We start from the raw sequence: 20,047 nt of genomic DNA, 5'->3' as shown, positions 1-20,047 counted from the left end.
ACAATATGGAATTTAACAACACGACGACACTAAAATCTTCTCATAGCTCTAAGTATCAAAAATGTTTGGGAAACATTGTCTTAAGTTAATAATTGATATAAATGTACTGTATGTATTTAAATATATATTATACGTACGCACGTATTAGTTGTATGGTATTAGTGTCGCCTGTTATTGATTTACACGGTGCAGGGCGCATCTCCTATCAGGACCTGCGCAATTGTTTACAAGGTGACTTAAATTCCCAGAACCGGATGCCCAGGCACCATAAAATCAATATTTGCATGCTTTGTGTGCAATTGCGTCATACGTTACGTAATAATTCAAACAAAGGCACTACATAAATATTTCATTTTAATTATTATTTTACTTATAACGAATCATTTTCAATGTATATTGAACAGTCAATAGGTTATTAGATTTATTTTTAAAATCAATACCTCTTGAAAATTAATAGTTATAAAATCATAGTGCTAATATTAAATACCTTAAACATTAAAGGATGCAGTAAAACAAAGAGTAATTCTGTATCGCAAAAATGATTTTCACAAACTTTGCTCATGTGATTACAATGTATCGGATGAGAGGCGTACTGAAAGATATTTACATACGAGCAAAAACGATGTTTCGAAAATTGGAAATTGCATATTATGTCATTGCTTCGTCCTTTACAACCGGTCAGCTCTTAAAATAGAATCGCTCGGAACCTCAGTTGCGCAAAGCACAGATGCGCAGTGCATGCTGTGCAAAGCGCGAAGGAAAATTACGAAGGCTGCACCGTATAACGCCTAACCCCCTCCTTGTGTCCTATAAAATGGTCATAATACGACCATGAATTTTCATAGAATCGAGACAAAATTGAATTGATCCTATAATTATAAATTTAATTAGCTTATATTTGGGATTGACTAGGAGCTTGGCCGCCTTTGTGCAAGCATAGATTAACCGCCCAAATAAAATTTTGTCACGTAATATTATTGTGATTATATAGAAAGCGCGGGTGGTAGGGTATGCTCAGAATGGTTTTCAATGGATGTTATTGCAATACTCTAAAAGTTACGTGTCCTTTGAAAATTTTGGTAAGCATCAAGAAGCCCGTTCGCCTTGGCAGAGTTCCGAGCTGTGCGGAACCTTATGATATCATGCCACCGAGATTAGCTTAGATAATGTAAAAATTCTCTCATCAATGATCCCGGAAGGACAGTAATGTTTCGCGATTAAAAAGCTATTGATGGCTACGTCGATATCAAGTACTTTCATTTCATCTATGACGAATCACATTTAGCTCCCAATCGCAATGGAGACAATCTAACCTCATTAATTTTATTAAAATGTTAAACACGATTTGAGAAGGTCAAATCACATAATTCCACAGGACCCAATTCATTCTTGACTTTATATTGAAGGGCTGTCAGCTTAAGCTCCTTTTTTTCAAAAAAAAAATTATCGTTGTCTGATTCATATAAATGTAAAAAAGTTATCCGATATGATAAATCGTGTATTAAAAACTTTTAACCGGTCACCGTTTCTTCGTCACCTGTATTTTTTTTATATAATTCTTCACAAATATATCCACAGCCACTGTTGGTAGGGGCTAATGGAGCAACAATACGGATTTCATCTGCAATGACAAAATCCATATCGATGTGATCTATGCCCTGATGACTTTTTCATACATCTCGGGTGGTATATTGACTATAAATTGGCGGATGTTGATTTTGGGTTTATCGGCGTAGCCACGATTCTAGCCCACATCCCCACAAAAAAATACAATGGATAATCTTGGCGGACAGTGACGTCACGAAAACGTAAAATAATGCTACTTGGGAATTTTTCAAACGTTGCACCTGATGTGTAGCAAGTCTTGTTGCTACCACATCAATATCTTCGATTCCTTGCCAAAAATAATCATGCGTTATCATCCGTCTATAGCGCTCACCATTGACCGTTGCAGTCTGGCCTTCGTCGTTTTCAAAAAAGTAGGGCCCAGTGACGCCGCCTGAACACAATGCGTTCCAAATAGTCACTTTTTGGACATTTAGTGGTCTCTTGCAAATCACAAACATTTGCAGCAATTTTGTTTATTAACATGCATTTGCCTCATCAAGGAAAAATATTTTCTTAGAAAAATCAGCGTCAACTTTCTGCTGCTTTAACATTGAATTTACATAAATTTTATGGGTTTTAGTTCTTGTGCTATCTAAATTTTATACGGACGTAGATGCATGTCCAGATGTAAAATGCGCCATTAGAAAAGCTGACGATTCTACAATTCCGGTTCTTCGGCCATACTTTCACTAATATCCTCAGCTGAACAGGCGCCACGATGCTGCACACTTGCACAGGCCTTACTCTATCTCCAATGCTTCTAGTCTCTTTAAATTGTTCCACTATTTTGCGAATTGTTTGCTTAATTACTAAGCAGTTTAACTGCTTAGTAACTAAGCAAAGCATCGTATTACTAAGCCTTAGTAATACGATGAAGTCGAGCATAATATGTATGTACAGAATTATTATTTCTCTATAATAATTGAACAATTACAATGATTAAGCGATCCATTTCGTAAATGTTTTATTACAAACTAACATTTGCCAGCTGTTTGATTTACAGTGCAGACAACATAAGAAACTCGAATTAAATCATCCTGTATGTACATTAACTAACGATTCTATTCTCATGAAAATTCATGATCATACATAACTGCTCACATATCGCCCTACTATTTTTTTCAAGATTTAGACAGATAATAATATAAACTACAAACCATAGTTTTTCAAGGATTAAAGCAAATTTATAATTTTATAAGATATTACAAAATGGGCGGCCATTGCGGCGTCCGCATGTCCCGCATACCCCGCATGCTCAAACGCATCGCACGCACCGCACGCACCGCACGCACCGCACGCACCGCACGCACCGCCCGTATGGTAGATGCGACTTACCATACGGGCGGTGCGATACGGTATATGATGCATTAGCTATTGAATACACCCATACCTCGCTATACGGCCGCTCTTTATACAGCCTTTCGCTATAACGGCCCTCTTCAATTAAGGCACGTTTTCGATTTACGGCCTAAAATAATTCGCTATAAGGCAAAAAACTTTTTTTCGATGTCGATTTCTTAAAAAATTTAAAAATAGATTTAATTTGCATAATTTTAAAATGAAAGGTGAAGCAGCTAGCGCCGATGAGGCCGCATCTAAGGAATATCCCAACATTTTAAAGGGAATTATTGAAAGAGGTGGTCATAAACCTGAACAAGTGTTTAACGTAGACGAAACAGGCTTTATTGGAAGCGAATGCCTGATTGCACGTACATTTCAAAAACCGAAAGATCTGCGCCTGGTTATAAGGTGTCTAAAGAACGATTAACTTTGCTACTTGGTGCAAATGCCGCGGGTGATTTTAAGCTAAAACCACTTTTAGTATATTTGTCCGAAAATCCAAGGCCTCTTAAAGGACTAAATAAAAATCAATTACCCGTCATATGGAGATCCAACAAGAAAGCTTGGATGACTAAAGCTACTTTAGAGGATTGGTTCAAAAATCACTTTTGCACAGAAGTGAAAAAATATTTGCGAGACAATAACTTAAGCAACAAGGCTTTGCTAATTTTGGATAATGCACCAGGGCATCCTACTAATTTATCCAAACTATCTGAAGATGTCATGATTGAGTACCTTCCGAAAAATACAACAGCTCTGATCCAACCAATGGATCAGGGTGCAATAGCCACTTTTAAGGCATATTACCTACGCCGAACTTTCCGACAACTTATAAGGGAAACCGATGGTAAATCTTCAATTAAGACATTTTGGAAGAAACTATAACATCAAGGATGCTGTTGACAGCATCAGTGAATCATGAAAGGAATTAAAATTAACAACAATGAACCATGTTTGGAAAAAAATATGGCTAGAATGTGTAAAAAGTACTGATGCAGAAGTTAATTGCCTTCCTGAAATTAGGCAAAACATTTTGGATCTAGCACATGATTTCGGCTTTGAAAGTTTGAACAAACGTGATGTGCTTGATCTACTTGAAGCTGATAGGGAACCCCTTTCATATAAGGAACTCATTCAGTTGCAAGCAGAACCGGCATTTGATGAAGATGCAGAGCCTGTTGTATCCAAACAGCTAACATCAAAAAAATTGTCAAAAGCTTTTTCCTATTTCGAACAAGGAATAAACATCTTCCTTGAAAACGATCCTGACGTCGAACGTAGCGCTAAAGTTTCTCGAGGAATTAACTCAGCCATTAGCTGTTATTAATCACTGAAGAACGAAAGAGACAAAAAGGCAAGACAAACAACGTTGGACAATTTTTTTAAGCCAGGCCCATCCTTACCAGTGAAAAATGAGAACGACAGTGATCTGTAGGTTAGCATTTTTTCATCGTCTTCAGATTAAAGCCATTTAAAAAAAATATGTATGTATTCATACACATATTTTATGTAACATGAAGTTGTTTCATTTTTGTTTATGGATTATTGTTGGTTTTTGGAGTCTGTAATTATTTTATGTACAAATGTATGTACTTGTTATGTATGTATTTTTGATTTAAATTAAATAAAAAGATAAAATGCATTTTAAATAATAAACCATGTTACATACTTAACAAATTTGGAACTGATCCCATTGAATTTGTATGAATTTGTATTAGAATAATTGATTCGTTATACGAATTTTCGCTTTGCGGCCAAGTTTCGTGTAACGTATCTAGGCCGTAAAGCGAGGTATGGGTGTATTGTAATATCGCTGCACCCTTTGACGATTGGGGAAATTAAAAAAAATCTTTAATATTTATAACTCAAGGAGAATAAATAGCAACTGCCCTTAAATCTATATATACAAATCAATATAACTATAATTTACGACATCGTTGTTCGCATAGATACCAGACTTGACAATAAAACGCATTATAATCAACGCTTCTGCGCAGTTAGATGCACTGGGCTTAGTACCGACGTCCGATCAATAGTTGTATGAACGTGAAGGTTATCAATTGAAAGTTCCGGCATAGGTCACGAATGCGCCCGGCGCATATCACTCATAACAAAGACATTGCGATAACACATAACAAAGGCACAAGAACGCATGGTCATTGTTTTTTTTATACTAAGTATGTATTCTCAGTATATTTTTGCGTGACTAGATCGCTTATATGTGGCTAATTAAAATATAATACCCCCGAATTTAATAGTAATAAAGTCACAATTGTCGTATTTAAATGCTTAAAAAAAAAACATGGATCATCATGTTGATGAATTAAGCAGACCATATGCTCACCGAAATTAGCATGTGAGCGCAAGAATATGATATCTACATATTTAATAATTATAAAGTATTATATGTAATACAATTTATAACCAATAAATGCCATTTTTTTACTAATGGCACGTGAGATGTTACGGACTACGTTATTCCGTCCTTAAATATTACTATACAGGTGGCTCTCGTCTTTCGACTTTCGCACAATTCGTTATTTCGCACATATAAAAAAACATTTTTTTAAATTAAGCTTCAGTGTTGATACGAACAAAAAGAAATCAAGGACTCATAAACTTCTCACGATTCGAGACAAAGATGGAAATTATTAGACGATCTGATAGCGGTGAATCTTTTGCTTTAATCGGACGTTCGTATGATACAAACAAGTCTACGATATGTTCAATTTTGTAAAATAAAAATAATATTAAGGAATACGTTTAAAATTGTGGAAATTCAATATATATTTCCACAATCTTTAAAGATATGTTTCCAAAAAAACACGGCAAAAAAAACATGGATGAAATGGAAAAATCTTTGTCATCATGGATCGATGACCAACATCAAAAAGATGTCCCTCTGAGTATTTAAATTATTCAAGCCAAAGCTTTTAGTTTGCACAAATATTGGTAGGATACATCAAAAAAAAGATTTTAATAAGAAGTATCTGTTAGTTTTACAATTTTAAAATGAGATATTCTTTTCATATTATTAAATTTACTGGAGAATCGGCTGATGCGGATAAAGATGCTGCAAAAGAATGTATTTCTTAATTATCCAAAATTATTGAAGATGTAGAATATTCCTCTAGCCAAATATTTAATGTAGAGGAGACAGGTTTATTTTGGAAAACTCTTTAACAATGAAAAATATGAATGTAGCCTTCACGCATCTTGACAATTTTTTAAATATTATGGAAGATTGTGATCCTAATGGAGAACGCATATCTCAAGTGCGTAGAACGACCAATAAAGACATAGCATGTTATAAAATACTATATGAAGATAAGAAAAAGAATAGTGGAAAATAGTTAGCTCTTGATAACTTTTCAAAGGAAGCACCCGCAAACCCCACTTAAACATCTTATGTTTACTTTATAAATAAATATTTTAAAATACACGCAATTTCAATTTTTTTTTCTTCTCTCTACTTTCGAACATTCAACATTCGCACACATTTTCAGGAACCAATTATGTACGAAAGTCGAGGGCCGCCTGTATAGTAAAAAGCCTTCATGATGGACAAATTTGTTATAGATAAATAAATATCGCCACTGGCTCATATCAATAATAATTATCTTAATTGCATCTCGAAACCTTTACCAACAAACAATGGTGGCGCTGGCGGAATCCGTCGAGGCGCACAATTTACAACATGCAATTAGTGGCAGCGGTAAGATTAACCTACACGCACCAATGATTTCGTGGCGAGCTAGAGACAAATTCTAGTTTTAGTTTGAAGAAATAGCAGATTGACTGGATTCATACTTTCAAAATGCCTAAATTATCTCAAAATTGAACCAAAGTCGTAGATTCATGTAACGTGCAATAAACAAAGAAAATAACGAATCGATAAGGATGCGGCACTATCTAAAAATTAACTAGATTTGATTGATTTTTAGAGTTTTAAATGAATCAATAGTTTTACTTTTTAATTGCTACGCTTTAATTTTAGTTCGTCAGCTTTAACTTTACGTGATATGACACGATAGTGCGCAGTCGCATACAGCTCGAGCTTGGCCGGGATTTTACTTCCGAGGGTCACCTCTATATTAGCCAGAACCTTGCACTATTTATTGCACAAATATCACATTTGACCTATAAAACCTGTAAATCTTACTATTAACAAAAATCCAACAATAACAATAAACTGCTATATACCTATACATACATATATATATATACAGTGGTATACTGCTAACATTTTATTAACAGGCTCGTTTATCATTAGCTAAATTATATTGACTTCAAAACCCTGATTGAACATAAGGTGTAGGGTGCAATGAAAACAGCGGCACACTTATCAAATTAATGGTCATTAGATCCGATGTGTGTTTAATACTTTTAGTTGCTCTTTTTCTAAGCAAATATTTAGTATTCATGAACGAAAATCCTTGCTCCGCCTCGGCAGAACTTACTGCATTTGTATCGATAATGTTTTCAGCTTTTCTGACCGTTTCAGGAAGTTTTTTCATATAATTTTTTATGACATTATCAACAGCTGTTCATGTATTAACAATTTGTTAATCCATGAACAGCAAATAATCGCATATGTAGTCCAACTCCTAAATTTAATCAATTTTTAATCTAAGCGAAACGTAAAGATCGATTTATTTTTGACAAACCATACACCATATTAAATATTTTGTCGATGACAATAGCACTATTGTATTGTATCAAAACAAAAACTCATACCAAAAAGGCACTAGGATACAACTACAGATACCACCCGTACTCCCTCTTGTAACGATATCTGAGAAAAAAAATAATATCTAAAGCATTTTGTAAATTGACATTCACAAAATGCCGTTTTTCGTAAAAAAATAGTTATTTGGATATATACGTAAGTTAAACACAAAGATATATTTACAACATAAATACGATAATAAAATAGTAGGATCGTTGATCTCCTCTCATTTCTCCGACCGTATTATAACCGAAACGCTGTCATAGAAAAGTCACTTGCAGTTCCACTGGAACTTTGCTTCCGCCTTGGAATACACAAGAGCTTACGCCGAATCGATAGAAACGACACCTCTGAAGTTTAGATAAGAACAGTCATTTCCACTCTGGTTGTCTGTTCTGGTCCAGTCATATATCATCGCCAAGACAACGACACGACATGGCACAAACGACGCAGCGCAGTTTTTCAAGTATTAAAATTCGGCGAGAACTTTTTACAAATAGATATGTTTCTGACGAATAAAATATTTAACTATATTTTGTAAGTTAAGTTAACTAATCATCATCCTTCAAGGTATTGTGTTTAAATCATGCATTTCGTGATTTTGCAATTTTAAATTAAAGTAAATTTTTCATATTTATTTGACAGAGTTTAACTGCACTATAAGATTATTTCTTATTCATTTAGACATGTATCCTGGCATTGTTTTTTTATAATGATACTTTTCGAAATGTAAGTAATATTATAAAAAAATAAAAGAATGTCAATAGAACAGAAACTAATCTGAAAATTGTTTGAAAAAAAATATTATTTTATCAAAGTAGTGAACCATAATAAAAAATAGAAATGCTTTTAAGCTCTGCCGTTAGATGTCACACCCTGAAAATACTCAATATTGATTGTAGAAAAAAAATAATAGCTCCATTCGTACCATTAAAATATAAATGATACATAAATAATTCAAAATTACTTAGAAATAAACTGAAGACTATCTTTACTTGTAGCTATGTTTGCTATGCAAAGAAATAGTATTAATTTTCAAAAACTATGTTTCTGACTATTCCGAAGAATAAACAAACACTGCAAGAGCAGCATTATTAATTTATTAATCAAATATTAAAGCGTTAGATAAGTGAACGATACTTACTAAAGTTATTTGGGGATGGCATAAAAATGTTGTTTTTCGCTATGTAAAGTATTCATATTATGTACAATCAAACTACTAAAACATATAATGAATGTCTAAATATAAATTATATTCTTTTAAAACTCAATATTTAAACTAATCTGCAATCGCTTTTGTGTAAGCACTGATTGTAAGGTTTATTTGCTCCATGTATTCCAAAAAGAAGATATTATTTCACCCAAGTTGCAAGCCACAATTAAATAGTTTTTGAGCTCAACCGTTAGATGTCTCGTTCTTGAAAATATTTACAACACGCAGAAAATCAACTTTCATCGCTACAGAATGAGAATCATCTTAACACCCTCATAGAGCTAAAAACATATAATGATCTAAAGAGATTGCAGATATGTTAAAATTACTGTCATCAAATAAACGCAATGGAAACTAGCTTATTAGCTAAATAATAATATGATGTTGATTTTAATACATATAGTTACACAAAATAAAATAATTTGTAATTGAAATATATTAACACAAGCTACTTTTTATATTAAAATTTAAAATATCGTATTAAAAGTAGGGTATATATATTGAAATTGATGCATGAAAGCATGTTTTATATCACAAATGATTAAAAAAATTAAATGTTTATGGACATATCACACCTCAATCGGATCTATCTTTAGTTCCATGTCGACTTCTTGCTCTCTGATCTTTTTTAGCGTCTCCATCACCATCCTAACGTCATCCAAATCCCTAATTGGTCTCTCGAGTTTGCGTTCCATTTCGTTCATCACAGCATACACATAGTCCATCTCTCTTTTATATTTTTTGCGCATTGCTTGTCCGATTTTGTGAGTTCCGTCTGTAAGCAAAAGATATAACAATAGTTGCGAATCTGTGGATAGTTGTGGATATAGAATACGAATTATACTTTTTATTTCTGTGTGTAAGCCAAATTTCAGTTTGTCCGTCGAAACAACTAGGCAACCGTTGAATATATGCATATCTGGTTCGGTCGACAGTTTGCTCTCAAGTTCGCTGTGTCGGCGCAAAGATAGTTCAAAATCAGTTAGCCCTGAATTTAGCAATTCGCGTAAACTCTTTTCGTTCTTCCACAAATATTGATACGGTTTCCATCTTTTTATGAAATTGGCCATCTCCTGCAAGTTATATGTTATTATATTTTTAAGTCTCATTGTCACATAAATAAACACAGATCTATATCAACTGATGATTCATCGCCTATTTAAACCCTCATATTTTGTTTCGCAATAATTCGCAGAGTTCATTTATTGCTGTGGGAAGACTTTTTCGTTTAACGACGCGACGGAAGGACGTGCGTAATTTAATATATTTATAACATTTAATTATTAACATACATTCGCCAAATATCTATAGTAAATGATAATACAAATTCTTACCAGCTTCACATTCTGCGTGCAAATGGACAGCAGCGATAAAATCTTGACGACCTCTTTGTTCTCCATGACTTGTGAATAGAAGTTCTTCTGCTGGTACGGAAACATGGGCTTTTCTTCGGACGCTAGTTTGTAGAGCCTCCTCCTCCTGGTCCTGGAGTCTTCGAAGATCTTGACAGCCTTGTTGCTCACCGAGCCGAATACCTGGTGGTCGAGCCGGGACACAACATCTAAAAGCGCGTGCGGGGATCGCCCTGCCAATTTTTTCCAGCCGAGCCTCTGCTATGGAATTCGAGGCGAGCCGGAAACGCGGTAGAGATAGATCGAGAGAAAGAGCAGTGCCGATCGGAGTCATGGAATGTGCGGGAAGTATTGGAATGGTACCGACAGGTAAATACACCACAGCGAAGCAATACACAGCAAAGCGTTGTATACAGACATTTACGACGACAAACGTGGGTGAATCGGGTCAACGCCACATAAGTAAATATATCCAAATAAAACGAACACAACAAAGGGAAGACACACAGGGAACGGACAAAAAATTAATCAAAAGTTAGTGTCTTCGTTCCATAATCATTCTATCTAACATTTATTATTTAGTGTGGTTTATGAACCGCTTGCCATTTAAAATTTATTTTTATTTATATATTTGTAGTTAATACAGTAACAACCAAGTAAATATGTTTTCTGTGAATAAACTATTATTTTTAAATTTAAATAACAGATATCTACCATAACATTTAAACCCTATATATTTTAGATGTTGTCAATCATTGCTATGTGTACCTTAACCCTTTCCACGCTATACACAACATATGATGAGCAGCCGAGTCGGATCATCAGCGCGAAGCCCATCATATGATAGACTCGTAAACCGCATGTTTTTTAACGAAAGTAACTATAAAGTGTTTATTTATTCACAATTATTTTAAATATAAAATAAATTAAGTTCGACATATTGTCATATTGTTTTAATATAGCGGCTCTAAAAGATTAAAATGTTGGTAAATATTCCTAGAGAGGGTAAAAATTATGATTAACCAAATGTTTTACTTTAAAAAAAAATATATATATTTAAAACATATAGTATTTAACGGGTTTTAAAACACGGAAACTAACATAGTTTCAATAAAAAATTATTAAATATAACTTATAATAATTACGATTCACCCTGATCCGCTATTTTGTTTCAAAATGGCAGCTGTTAATAATTTAAAAAAATAATTATTATTTTGTGTATAAAAAAGAGAAAATTTTAAGTAAATTTTTGATTATTTTAAATTATTTTTTTATATATATATATATATATTTTTTCCGATTTTTCATTTGTAGGCACAGAAGATAAATCAGACGTGTAATATAAATTGTATTCATAAGTAAAAGACACAAAGAATTATAATATTATTTAGTCATTATATCGGCTTGTGTCAGCCCTAGGAATTTCGGTCGCGCGTATGGGTAAGTGTGACGTGTGTGAGTCTATATTCACATGTTTATAGAGCGCTGTTGCATACTCTAGATCAGGGGTGTATGCTGCCTGCTTTGAACATTTTTTCGGCCCGCGAGATTCATCACACAAAATATATTTATTTATAATGGCCAAAGTAGTGGAAACCAACGTATTATAAAAATACATTATTTGTGCATCCATATATTCAAAAATTAACTATCGAAATTATAAGAAAAAAATTAATTTGATTTTAAAATAATATTCTTTTGAATATATGACAGATATTGCCTGTTTTATTCATGAGTTTACAGTTATGAGTTCGCAGAATAATTAAATTATATTCTGCGAACTCATGGTGAACCGGTTAATTTACAGGAGAAAAAACCGGTTTAAACCTGTTTTTTTCACAAGAAAAAAACCCGGTTTAAACCAGGTTTTTTGGGTGAGGCCCGCGGAGTTATGGTGCACTTTCAAGATCATTTTGGTTGGCATTCCAACATTGATAATTTTATTCGTGTCATATTATTTGTGATACGATTAAAATAGTTTATTTTAATTGCAATTTTTACTAGTTCTCAAAGACGGTGAGATGAGTTGTCGCGTTACAAGACACAAGCCAAAGTCGAGTGCCGCGTTGAATGGGTTAATCAGCACGTAGATAGCAATATACTTTATTAATTCAAAATCCTAGATTTTCTCATTAAACTTTCGTTCTAAGCATATAAAATATTAGTAAGTATTATAAATAAAAATGTACTTTTACACTACGTTAGAAGACGTGCTTAATTTAGATGTTTCTAGCAAAACAGTGAGTAAGTATTATTAAAAAATTAAAACGAATACTGATTAGTTTAATTTTTGTAACATTCAACGGCTACCAAGAAAAAATGCTTTTGGTTGTTCTTATATCGAGCCACAGATATATTAATATAATATTATTTTTTAACTAACTAACACATCAGATTTTTTCGTTTTAACGAAATGTTACGTATTATTACTTGACTCGAACTTAAAGTAAGCTGGTTTGGGAGAAAAGGAAGAATGTAATTAATTAAATTCAGTAGCAAATTGCTTAGAAGTTGAAGTAAAAATCCAAATCTTGATGTTTTATAGTCATGTATATATGTGTTTCATTGTTTCAAGTGCACTTACTGGTGGCACCTTTCCGCCTGTCCATTGAGCTACTCCTTTGGCGACGCCTGTTATGTTCTTTCCTGCTATAATAAGAGCCTCCTGTATTTCGTCAATGCTTGGTTTTACAGACACGTTTGGTATCATTAGGGTAGCTTGTAAGAGAAACACTGGTCGGTTGATTATGTCTATCAGAAAAACACATATTATTATATACATTTAATTACATATTATATTTAAACTAACCATCGGGACTTTCAGCATTGACAGTGAACCTCCTCTTTAAAGCGTCTAGAGAAAATCTCGTCACCTTTATAATGACGTCTATAACTTTTCTGCTGTAGTAGCGTCTCATTTCTCCAAAAGCGTTCCGTACCATATCCTTGAATAATATCAAAAATTAATTTTGCTACATATACAGAAAAGATTATTTTTAAAATACCAAAACCTATCATTAAAAAATATGATACATTTTCTGCAGTGGTTTTTTCACATCAAAATAATAATATAAACCAGCAAAAATTTAAATTTTTGATACTCCGCTATTAAAATTCGACTTAAAGTTGACCACGAGAGAAACATTAGGTTACCGATTGTCCGTGTGAATAATTTTATTATTACTTTTATTTTGATATGAAATAAAACAATTATAATTATAACTATACCTGCATTGCTTTTGATAATCCTCCACCAGGTGCCGTCAAAAGTGTATAAGGATTATCAAAGCACTCCCAAACAGCTGACCAATCCTGTTGAGTAGCCGATCCAATTTCATCGTTGTTCGCATGGCTGCTGTCCGTTTTGTTTTCTTCTAATTCATTTCAGTTATGCAATAACGATAGTTGACATATAAAAAATAATAATCAAAATTCAAACCTTCTTCCATCATGAAGTCAAATTCTGCCGACATGTTATCGTTGTTAAACTGTTGAGCTGCTTTCTTGACAAGATCCAAAACTTCCTCAACCGCCTCTTCAACCATTAGACTCTTTCTGTTTAGTTCTAAAGCCGTGTTTCTATATAGATAATAATGCTTTGTGTAAATTTGTCATTTTTGTTGTTTGATCATTTTATAACGCACCTGCAAGATGCTTCTGTTTTCTCTAAAAAATCATCGATTGCCCAAGGATCCTCATCTTAGCGTGAAATATCAAAATTGCATGTTCAAGTTTATATAATATTTTTAAAAGGATATTGATTCTGTTTTAATATTTACAATACATAATGTAATACTTCGCAATGCTAATCGATCACTTCCATAGGGACTCGGGGACTTGCGCAAATATTCTTATATCATAAGCATATAATACAAGCGCCACTTAAGTAGCTTCTTGCAAAACTTAACGCTTTTTAAAAGTCTAAATAGACTACATCGACCTGAATTTTAAAATGTAGAGATTTTGTTACCGCCTTCGAAAGAGATTGTGAACGTACAATAGATTAGTGGCCATGGATCGACGCGGACGAAAACCGTGTTGTTGGTTTAACACAGCCTACTGACAGTGTTTATGAATATATATGTGAAAAATTTTAGTAACCAATTATTTTCATTATTATAAATAGTGTTGCTCAGTGATATTAGAAAGAATTTTACTTTTCTCAGAGGAAAATATCTAGAAAAAAATACCTGGAAGCGCATGTGGACACACGTCTCGCATGGAAGCAATCACTAGAAGGACTCGATTGCAATAAACGTCATGCACTCGTGCGACCAAAGCACGAAACGCTGACACTGCAGATATTGCACGACGTGAGAAAGAACGCCATCTTGAATCTGCCCAAGCTCCCTTCCTTTCCAGTCCTGGTCTCAAGAGTGTCGCAAGTCTTGCCAGTTGAGGTAATAGCAAAGGTCTCACTTCTGGCTTCACTTCGCGAACAGCTTCCAGAAAATCGTCAATAACCATCTGATTAATCAAGACATGGATTTAACTATAATATAGTATTAGTATAAAAGTAAATGTAAATAAATGTATACCTGAAGAGTGTCGTTGACCAATGTGAAATAGTCTCTTTTTGCATATAGAGCCTGACAAACAACTGGTAGTTCGATTCCCATTTTGTTCAAGCAGTCAGATTCTCTGATTAACAATCTGACTGTACGATCCAAGTTCACTTTGACCTTGTTAGCCTGTTTGTCCATTGTAAGCAATGTATTATTTAGACTATCATCGGCATCCCAAACCTAATAAAAAAACATACATAAAGTTCAGAATTTTCATTATCATTTAAGAAAAAATATTACTAAATCATTTATTGCTATAATTTTGTTGGGTACATTATTAGATGATTATACAAATCCACAACGTACATCGTCAAGTTCGAAACAATGCAAATATAAAAGCATTTAATAAATTTGACGCACTCAGGTGCGGACCTTACGTGACAATAGACGGATGCGTTACAGTGTCCATTCGGATTTTTTAATTACCATGTGCTATTGTGTATTTTATCACTGCAGAGATGATTTTTGCGACTTTGTAACTCCCGTAGATAAATAAAGGAGATAAATAAAAAATCATCTAGTGAGCTGAAGTTTTGCTTATAAGAAACGCTGGCATATGTCTATTATATTATATCTAACGGGGACTAGTTTGAATATGACAATATCAATATCAATACAAGAATAAGCAAACACTTCTTGATAAAAATATGTATCTATCCCCCAATAATTATTATTATTATTTATTTTTTAAATAATGAATTGTCTTAGTAGCATACATTTTGGTTTATCCATAATAGTTGCATATCATTTTCATATGACTCAAGAGTACTGTTGACGTTGGTATATTTCCTCAAGAGATCAGCCGTCGCTGAAAGACTTTTAAGCACAGCGTGAGCTGAGACTTGATCTATTTGCTCTGCTAAATTATTCCTTAAGCAGCGACACCATTTGATTCTGCCTGTAATATATTATATTATCACAAAATTATTGTTTAAAGTATGCTACTGTAAAAATAATATATTGACCGGCAATAGGAGGAAAGTTTCTCGGTACTGGAGGATCGTCTTTTTGCTTTTTGTACAGCTTGAATATTCTCTCTACTTCGTGCTCGCAGTATGTCAGAACTCGTGTGTATTTTTCTTCAAGTTTAGTCAATGGTATTTTTTCGCTTACCTGAGTATCGATTTATTAATGCTTTCAAATGTTTAACAGTAATCGAATGTATTATTAAGCATACCTTTTCGAAGCGAACCAAGAATTTAATACCCAAAGGAGTTTCCCAGACGCTTGAAAAGTTCTCTTCTATGCAAGTTCCTATGTTTTCTTTAAGAGAATTTGTGCTTAACATAAAAGAGTCAAAGTCTTGATCGAACTCTAAATTTCTATGATCCAAATAGTCGTATTGCTTCGTCGTCACTGCTGACTTTGTTTCTTCAAATGTTTGCATCGCATTTTCCAAATCTAATTAATCACCAAATATTACAAGAAAGGTTATAAATTGAAAATTATTTAAAGATCTACATAGTAATCTCTATATAAAAAATCTATATTTTCAATATATTCATATACTTATTTTCTGCTTAACTTTAATATGTTTAAATAATTGGAAACACTAACCTTTACCCAGAAGTAATCCTTCCATTCGCCTGGCAAACAGATCGTTGTAATCATCGAGTAAATCGAACATTGAAATTATCTTACTGAGTCTCGCACAAAATGTATCAAACTTTCCGAAAACGTAATTTTCAGAAAAACCAAACTGTTGCTGATCAGGAAGAAAAGTTTGAGATTTTATAAACAAGTAAGTGTTCCTGTATATGTGATTTAAACGGATGCAACTCAAGAGTTTTTCTTTCACAATGACTCTGTCCTGAGACCATATTGTCTCTTTGTTTCTGCAGGTTATGTATTGCTTACACGTTTCAATCATTTGATTTGTAATCTGAAATTTAATATTTGAATCAATATTTATATTTCACTGATAGATATAATATTGAACACTTACTTTAACCATCAAAGACGATGTCCTTTCTGACGTGTTATAAAACTGAGATATGCTATGAATGAGCCGCACGGTTTGGAGTAGATTTAGAATAGAATCTTTCATTCGAACAGGATCGTCCAAGTAGAGAGAATGACAGCATTTTTCCATAGCTTGTATGAATTTAGCGTTGTCTCTGGCTTCGTTGTAGCAAAATGTCATCTTATGGTCTGTGTCCTTCCACTGTTTGATCACTTTTGACTGAGCCATTTGCAGGCACATCAAAGTCATCTGTACTTCTGGGTCCTGAAGATAAAGACCAAAAGAGCTATTACAAATAAAGTTGTGTAATACACATGCTATACATAATAATAAAATTGTCATTATTTACTAGTACCGTCTATCATCGTCGCTTAGCGACGAGGAATATTATAATATTCTAACCTGAACGTGCGAAACCAATTGTGAAAATTGAGCGCCTCTCTTTTTCCAATACTCCAATTCATCTTGAGGACCACTTGAGTCTACTTCTCTTCTCAACTGCTCGCTTTCCATCAATACCTAGAGTTTATGATACATCAGATAGTTAAATATTATATGCATATAATATATATATATATATATATATATATATATATATATATATATATATATATATATATATATAAAAAATAATAAGTTTTAATTTTTACTATTTATATGAGATAAGTATATAAAACAAGCAACATACTTCCATAACACGTTTAATCCATACAGAGACTCTTTGCTCTAGTTTTGCAACATCTTCAGGCTTTTTAGCTATCGCTTTAATGCTCTCAGGTCCATCTATCATAGATAACACTGTTTCTCCATCATCGAATATGTTCTTCTCGTCGCAAACTTCTTCGCAAACTATAGACGAAAACCAAATATATAAAATCTCCTCTTACATTTATTATCTTAGATCAACTACCTTTTAAAGCACTGCAAAACGATCTTAAGCCAGGTAGCAATTGATTTTTCACCATGGGACACTTTCCTTCCTCATCGTCGCCTTCTGCGCTCAAGTGGGCTAAAGCTTCCATATAAACACATTCCATTATTCTTTCTATACCGGTCACCATGCCGACAGTGTGAGCGTCTAATATTCCGCAAAATCTATTTAAAAAGAACATCAAAATCTTTTCCATACAGTTTAATTTAAATAATGTATAATTACAAATCTTTCTGGAAACCCTCTTCCGGTAATTGTTTGCTTATTGTAATGCGAAACATGTAAATGCATATGCCGACAAATGGAAAATCCCATCCGTCCGACAAGAATAGCTTTTTCTTCTTGTTATCATTGGCTGCTGCAGATGTTGAAGATGTTGTAGATGTTTTTGTGATAGGTTTACTGGCATCTTGCTGTTCAACTTCTTGATAAAACCATATCAGTTTATTTCTCATGTGCGGCAGGAACAGTTGATTTATTTCGTCCAACTATATATATAAACGTATATTTAAATAAAAATAGTACAATATTTTTTTCATTGCTTAAAACTAATATTTAATGATTTACTAAAGACCATTAAAATTCCAATTTGCAGTCTGAATTCAAAGATGAACAACTGACAAATATTAATTCTTCCAAGCACATGCAATCATTTTTAAAATGATAGCGAGACTGACTTAAGCAAACCTTCAAAATGAAATTAGGAATCAAAACAGGCCCAGAAGAATATTCAATTTATTAAAGCCGTATTTACGATCTGAAAGCTTAGTTTCTTCGATGGTCAGTACTGAAGACCAAGAACAAGAAGATGTAAGCGACTGAGCAGAAAGCGAAAAATATCGTGAACCGTCGTCGACTGAGTATCGCGTTTAGTGATATATATTTCCAGAACACTTTGGGATCATTAATTATTTGTTTTTGACATATTTTGTAATGCCTGCACTACACTCTCTGGAAGTTGTCTGAACCAAAGTTACGACTTCGAGTAAGTGATCACACTGTCGCAAATTTCATATGACGGCAGCCGCGAATGATGTCCGGACGGCCGCTTCTGTCACGTACAGCCGACATATTTGCACGCAATTTTTAAATTGTCATATTATTAAAATTACATTACTGATAATTATAAAAGTATGTGTGGCCACGCACCAATACAATATCAGTGAAAACTTTTCGGTCGTAAATATTAAATTTACACAAAATCTTTGTCGGCTTTTGCAAAATGCCATAAGGCATAAAAATGTTACTTCAGAATACGAACACCACATCTGTGACTATCCTAGAATTTGTCGCCATCGAGTTTAAATAAGAATTCGTTATAGTGTGACATTTATATAAACCGATCTAGGAAAATACATAAGGATATTCAGAACGACTTTTTTTAACGAAATCAAGTACCACTAATTATTTAAATTTATATGAAAAAAATATAATAACGATATATGTTAGAAGAATATATTATCAAAAATATAATTAATCCCTTTTGGTACCCTAAAATATTCAAAGATGTCAGTAAGAGCTTGTTGAAGTCCCCGATAAGCATGTGGTATTATAAATTGACCACGTGACTACGATGCAGCGCTCGACATGCGTGTTGACCATAGAACGCCTACGCGCATACTGAAATTGAACCGAGTTACTCGTTCTATCTCAGTTTGCGAAACACCATATCATTATCTCGTCACTTAACACGCTCGAAAGAGCAGCTCCGACTTCAGTCCCTTTGACTCGGAAAATATGCCGAAAATGTTCGGAAGCGCTCGAAGCTGGCCAAGTAAAACCATTCATAAATAAATAGAGTTATGGAAATGGCGAATTACAATAAAAATGTTCGACATGTTTCCTTTTTATAATGACTTCTGCGCCAAAAATGATATTGAATTAATCAAAAATCTTTTCAAGTTTTGATAATACAGTTTTTGTGTTTTAGTATTTCAATGATCTTGTTTTCACAAAGTACGCATGTGAACAGAATCTATTTTTCTTGCCAACTTTTGAAAACGAACAGCTGATATAATTCTAATGCGATTCTTAATTAAAACAAAAACTTGAGACTGAATTCTAGTTTAATTTTTGTTGAATCAACGTGAATAATTTTTAATAGGCAAAGCTATACAAGTGTTGTTGCTATTTATGCGAAACGGGATTTTCTGCATTAGCTTTTAATAAAATTAAATCTTATTGTTTTTATTATATAAATAACGTTTTTTTTCCATACTTTCAAGGAAAATATATTTTGATTATTTAAAGGCTTTTTTAATATGGGGCGTAATAACACATGGTTTAGAAACAACTAATAAAAAATATTACATGGACGACTATTTTAAAAAATACTGTTAATTACA

General features: G+C 33.3%; 1 protein-coding gene across 1 annotated transcript in view; it reads right to left on the bottom strand.

Annotated features, from left to right (window-relative positions):
• Positions 1–20,047, bottom strand: part of Dhc1 (dynein axonemal heavy chain 1) — a 61,076-nt gene that overhangs the window by 28,688 nt on the left and 12,341 nt on the right. The window contains exons 3-21 of the mRNA XM_088188396.1: positions 17,928–18,190; positions 17,682–17,866; positions 17,460–17,620; positions 17,174–17,290; positions 16,754–17,035; positions 16,366–16,690; positions 15,986–16,209; positions 15,774–15,921; positions 15,525–15,706; positions 14,782–14,988; positions 14,434–14,710; positions 13,888–13,942; positions 13,683–13,822; positions 13,472–13,617; positions 13,053–13,188; positions 12,824–12,994; positions 10,226–10,476; positions 9,736–9,964; positions 9,467–9,666 (exon numbers count right to left, since the gene is read on the bottom strand). Coding sequence (XP_088044522.1) covers positions 9,467–9,666; positions 9,736–9,964; positions 10,226–10,476; positions 12,824–12,994; positions 13,053–13,188; positions 13,472–13,617; positions 13,683–13,822; positions 13,888–13,942; positions 14,434–14,710; positions 14,782–14,988; positions 15,525–15,706; positions 15,774–15,921; positions 15,986–16,209; positions 16,366–16,690; positions 16,754–17,035; positions 17,174–17,290; positions 17,460–17,620; positions 17,682–17,866; positions 17,928–18,190 — 3,699 coding nt within the window. The remainder of the gene's footprint in view (positions 1–9,466; positions 9,667–9,735; positions 9,965–10,225; positions 10,477–12,823; positions 12,995–13,052; positions 13,189–13,471; positions 13,618–13,682; positions 13,823–13,887; positions 13,943–14,433; positions 14,711–14,781; positions 14,989–15,524; positions 15,707–15,773; positions 15,922–15,985; positions 16,210–16,365; positions 16,691–16,753; positions 17,036–17,173; positions 17,291–17,459; positions 17,621–17,681; positions 17,867–17,927; positions 18,191–20,047) is intronic.

This window comes from Plectrocnemia conspersa, unplaced genomic scaffold (assembly GCF_051122295.1).
Source record: "Plectrocnemia conspersa isolate PC_06_02 unplaced genomic scaffold, ASM5112229v1 ptg000006l, whole genome shotgun sequence".
NCBI classification, from domain to species: domain Eukaryota; kingdom Metazoa; phylum Arthropoda; class Insecta; order Trichoptera; family Polycentropodidae; genus Plectrocnemia; species Plectrocnemia conspersa.
The sequence above is the reverse complement of the archived record's forward strand: the minus strand, read 5'-3'. Positions and strand labels throughout refer to the sequence as shown.